The sequence below is a fragment of the Malaya genurostris genome, chromosome 1, assembly GCF_030247185.1.
Source record: "Malaya genurostris strain Urasoe2022 chromosome 1, Malgen_1.1, whole genome shotgun sequence".
Taxonomy (NCBI): Eukaryota; Metazoa; Arthropoda; class Insecta; order Diptera; family Culicidae; genus Malaya; species Malaya genurostris.
Genome location: NC_080570.1, coordinates 4,458,535 through 4,463,471, shown reverse-complemented (window position 1 = coordinate 4,463,471; position 4,937 = coordinate 4,458,535). Strand labels below are relative to the sequence as shown.

The following is a 4,937-nucleotide window of genomic DNA, read 5'->3' as shown; positions in this document are numbered from 1 at the left end:
TGAGTACACCCCGTAGGCGCATGTAGGCACGTTCCAAAAGCGCGCGTTTCACGACCCTCTTCTGACAGCAGAGCTCGTGATCCAAGCAGGCGAGCGAGCAAGTGTGACACATAACCAGCTGCTCACCACGTTCCGGTACATAGGGTCAGTCGAAACCACCCCCTGCTTGGTCCGTAACTATCGTGTGTGGATATGTGAAATTATGCTTCATTCGGCATAGCTTCAATTCTCGATTGGTCGCGTGCCACGTGAGACATCTCCATATGTGTGTCTCGCTCATCACAACGCCTCTTCTTCGTAGGTCTGAGAAGGGGTGTGCGATTGAACACGATCCGATGATTCTGTATTCCGCTACGGACGATTGTGTGCGTAAGCCAGCGACCGACAAGAGGGGGTCGAAAAAAATTAGGATCTCCATCAACCGTCTGTTATGTTTTGTTTTTCCACTACCGAATCAACCTGTATAAGAAAAGAAATATTAAAATTTGAAATAATAGTAGGCTGAAAATTACTTCCATGAATCGACGGCTTCCAAAGGTCAGTTGACGTTCAGAATTGGATAACCAAAGACATAATGGCGGATTTTTACTATTACCCATCACCTCCGTACAGTGACAGTGGTTTGCGTTCTCCCAGTCCGGATCCGAACTCGGAAAGCTTCCGCAGTGACACAGAGAAGGAATACATTCCTCTTACCTCTTTAGGATTCATGCAAAATTTACCGAATGTAAAAATTGTAAACATCAAGCTAGAAACCTGTGAACGGATTTCAATACCGCCCTGGATTGGAACGGTCAGTCCCAGTAAACAACCCGAGGATATGAAATCTAGTAAACCCACCACCAAAAGACGGAAACTGTTGCCACCGGTTGTTCGTCGGAAGCGCCGCCTTGCGGCGAATACTCGCGAAAGGAACAGGATGCGTGCGTTGAATGAAGCCTTCGACCGGTTGCGACTGTATCTGCCCCGGATCGGAAACGACCGGCAGCTTTCCAAACACGAAACACTGCAAATGGCACAAAACTACATCGCCGCGCTTAGCGAACTGCTGAAATGAACGGGACCGCGTGTGGGTGCCAAATCTGTACGAGGTATGGTATCTGGTTTTAGAGGTTAGGTTAGATTAGCATAACAATCCAAGTAAACTGTTCATTGCAAAAAGTCAAAGAGCACCAAAGAAAAATAAATGGTTAAGAAAATCGAACGTACATCGCAAAATCGGAATGCTTTTGTTTGATTTACACACTAGTTTCCGAATGACCCTTCTGCCTCCAGGAAACTGTGGGAAACTGCGGACATTGAAAATGTGTTTAATGGAATGTACTCAATAAATGATCAAAAGAGGTCATAGAAAGTTGATCAGAATTGTTAGACCGTGTTTTTGACTTTTGAACCATCATATACCATCGTAAAGATCAATAAATGTCTGTATGTGTGCATGTCTGTATGTGTGTGTGTATGTAACGTTTTTGTGTACTAACTTTTCTCAGAGATGGCTGAACCGATTTTCACAAACTTAGATTCCGATGAATGGTCTCGTGGTTCATTACAAAAATCCTCAATTTTATTAAATCCGACTTTCGGTTCCGGAGTTACAGGGTGATATGTGCAATGAAAAATAAAAATATGTCAACTAGCTTTAATGTCGTTTTTAACAAGCTTAGATTCCAATGAAAAATCTTATGGTCCCATTCAAAGCTCCTCAATTTTATTCAAATCCGACTTCCGGTTTCGGAATTACAGGGTCTTTCTTCAAAGAGGCTTAACCGATTTTAACAAACTTTTATTCAAATGAAAGCCATTGAAATGCCATGCTACATTCCTGATTTTTATCTAGATTCAGACCTCAGTTTCCGGTTCCAGATGTACCGGAAATAGTAGTCCAACGTTATTGTTGTCATATACAAAACTTGTGAATTTGACTACCGGTTCCAGAATTACAAGATTTTTCAATGAGCCGATTAGAGCGATGATTCAAAGAACGGAGAAAAAATCCTCTAAATTTAACTTGACACTCAACATATTGAAAGAGTTTTACTATTTTATACCCAAATGGACTTTTTTGTTTTTAATTTAAGATTCAATGAAAAGTTTTTTGAAGAATCCTTTGGTAAAAAATTGAAAGTATGAGTAAAATATGAGTAATTTAAGGAAGGCATCATCCCACCACTAGATGGATTAAACAGATTTTATTCATTGGCGTAATGAAAATTGTTTCATTAAGAAATACCGTGCAACCACTGTCAAAATCGACCAAATATTGCATACCGTCATAATTCATTCGTTCTAAAATTTCCTCGCGTTTCGAGTGACAAATTTTCGATTTCGGTGATACAAAACTCGTTAAGCATTCTGTAAATGGTCCTTTTTTTAACACATGGGCTGAAAAGTCCCGGGCCTAACGAAGTGAACACGATTTTTTTTTGTTCAAAATTAACTTTATTCATCAACGGTAATCTCCATCATTCCAGCACCGCTCTAACGTTTCACTTTTGTAGAACGATTTATCTTTTGTCTCAGTTTCAGCGATAACCTCTTCATGCGTGCGAAATTTTTTACCAGCGAGCATTTATTTCAAGTCTGCGAACAGCCAGTAGTTGCTGGGAGCCAAATCTGGCGAATACGGTGGATGTAGGAGCAGTTTGAAGTTCAATTCATGTATTTTTGCCATTGTTTTCCGTTGTCTTAATGAAATAATTTTTTTTTTGCCATATGCGATCCTTTCTTTGCAATTGCAGTCTTCAAACGCTCCAGTAACGCTATATAATATTCACTGTTAATGGTATTTCCTTTCTCAAGATAGTCGATTAATATTTATTACACCACGCACATCCCAAAATACCAAGACCATATCCACTCCAGCCGATTGTAGTGCTTTCGGGCACTTTGGATGAGGTTCACCAGTTGCTGTTCATCCAGATGATGATCGTTTTGATTCCGGAGTGAAGTGATGAATCCATGTTTCATCCATTGTCACATATCGACGCTGAAATTCCGGTTTGTTACCTTCAAACATGGCCAAACACTGCTCAGAATCATCAACACGTTCTCGTTTTTGGTCAACAGTGAGCAAACGCAGCACCCACTTTGAACAGAGCTTTCTCATAATCAAATGCTCATGCAACATAAAGCCAACACTTCCACGATGTCAGCTAACTTACGCAACTTAACTTTTCGATCATTCAAAGCGATTTTGTGAATTTATTTTATGTTTTCTGGTGTTACCGTCTCATTTGGACGTCCACTGCATTCTGCATAATCTACGACCACGCTGGAAGTCATCAAATCAACGTTTTATTGTTGTTTCTTATGGAGCGGAGTCTCCATAATACTTTTCAAGTCATTGCTTGCTTGCACGGTATTTTTTCCCATCAAGAAACAGTGTAAAATTAAAACACGCAATTATTTTTGATCCATTGTTCTGAACATAACAAAAGTAGCGTCACTCTTAGCACCATAACTCACAAATTAATGAATAGAATATCATGAAATTTTAACACCTGTCTTTTAAAGGTTAGTATTAACTGAAAAAAGGTGACTACAATAAGATTAATTAACTGAAAAAAGGTGACTACAATGGCATCTATGTGTTGGGCCCGGGAATTTTCAGCCCATGTGTTATCTATCTTCTTTTCCAGTCACTACACGCTTGGAGTGAATATACAAATAAAAAAAATAAAGAACCCGGCGTTTCCGATAACTTTACCCGAGCCCGAACCCGACGGTTATTGGTCGGGTTCGGGTACAGAAAAAAATACGTTTGTCGGGTTCGATTCAAAATATTTGGTCGGGCGTCGAGGTGTTTTTTCGGTTTTCGGGTTCAGGTCGGGTACGGGTAAAAGTTTTTTTTTTAATTCCGATCGGGTTCGGGATTGAAAAAATGCTCACCCGACCATCTCTAATACGAAGACTCTCTTGCCTCTGTAAATTTTTTAACTGATGCAAAAACTGAGAAAAAATCGTTCTCTCACTAATTCGTATGAGTGCAGAAGAGTGACAGCCTCGGGGTTTGTTCGAACTGTTGACGTAGGACCACACTGCTATTGTCAAAATCACTACCAAAATGAGTTTTGAATGTTTAATCAGTAGTTAGTTTGAGTTCCCTATAAACTTATTTGTATCTAAAACAAACATTTTTTTCGAAAATAACTCTGAGAGTTTTGGATACCCTGAAGATGGGGTCCGGGGCATTTTGCCGAAAGCCGTTACGCCAACTGCCATTTCACCGAAAGTCGTTTAGCCGAATAAGTCATTTAATCGAAAGCCGTTTTACCGAAAGAGTCATTTCGCCGAAAGGATCATTTCACCCAATGGGTCATATCAAAGAAAGGGACATTTCGCCGAAAAGGTAATTTCGAATTCATCATATTATTATTTTTAGTGTTATATCTCCTGAATAATTGATGTGATTCGAAGTTTTACAAATGAAATGATATTTGGGTTTATTTTGCACTGATAATAAAATGATGTCAAGTGCAGAGCTGCAAATTGTCAGTCATGTCAAATGACTTTGACAAACTGACTAAAATCATCGTCAACTGTAATCGGTACGATCAAAGTGTCTGTCAAATGAGATACTCGATAGTTGAATGACCAAATAGAAGTATACTCAGTCAAAGACAGGTGACGCATTTTTTCTCTCTCTCATTCTCCTATTCCCTGTTGAAGTAAAAAAAATCCATGAGAGTACTAACATAAACATAAACATGATAAAGTTCATTGTTCTTTCTAAAAAGTCATTGGATTTCGGAGTTTATTGGTGTACATGAATTTAATTCAATGTTTATGCTGCTTGATTAATATTTAGTCACATCGTAATCAAGCAGTGACAGGAGAAATGAAGATAATATCAATCGCATCGGCAATCAATGAGCGTCCTGGTGAGTATAATATCAAGAGAATTTAAGTTATGACAGATGGGCTCTCAGACACTCAAT

General features: G+C 39.2%; 1 protein-coding gene across 1 annotated transcript; it reads left to right on the top strand.

Annotated features, from left to right (window-relative positions):
* Nucleotides 1-547: 547 nt before the first annotated feature.
* Nucleotides 548-1,167, top strand: LOC131428892 (neurogenic differentiation factor 1-like). Its single transcript, XM_058592976.1, has one exon. It carries the CDS (start codon nt 575-577, stop codon nt 1,055-1,057), a length of 483 nt encoding a protein of 160 aa, XP_058448959.1. The 5' UTR covers nt 548-574; the 3' UTR covers nt 1,058-1,167.
* The last annotated feature ends 3,770 nt before the right edge of the window (nt 1,168-4,937 follow it).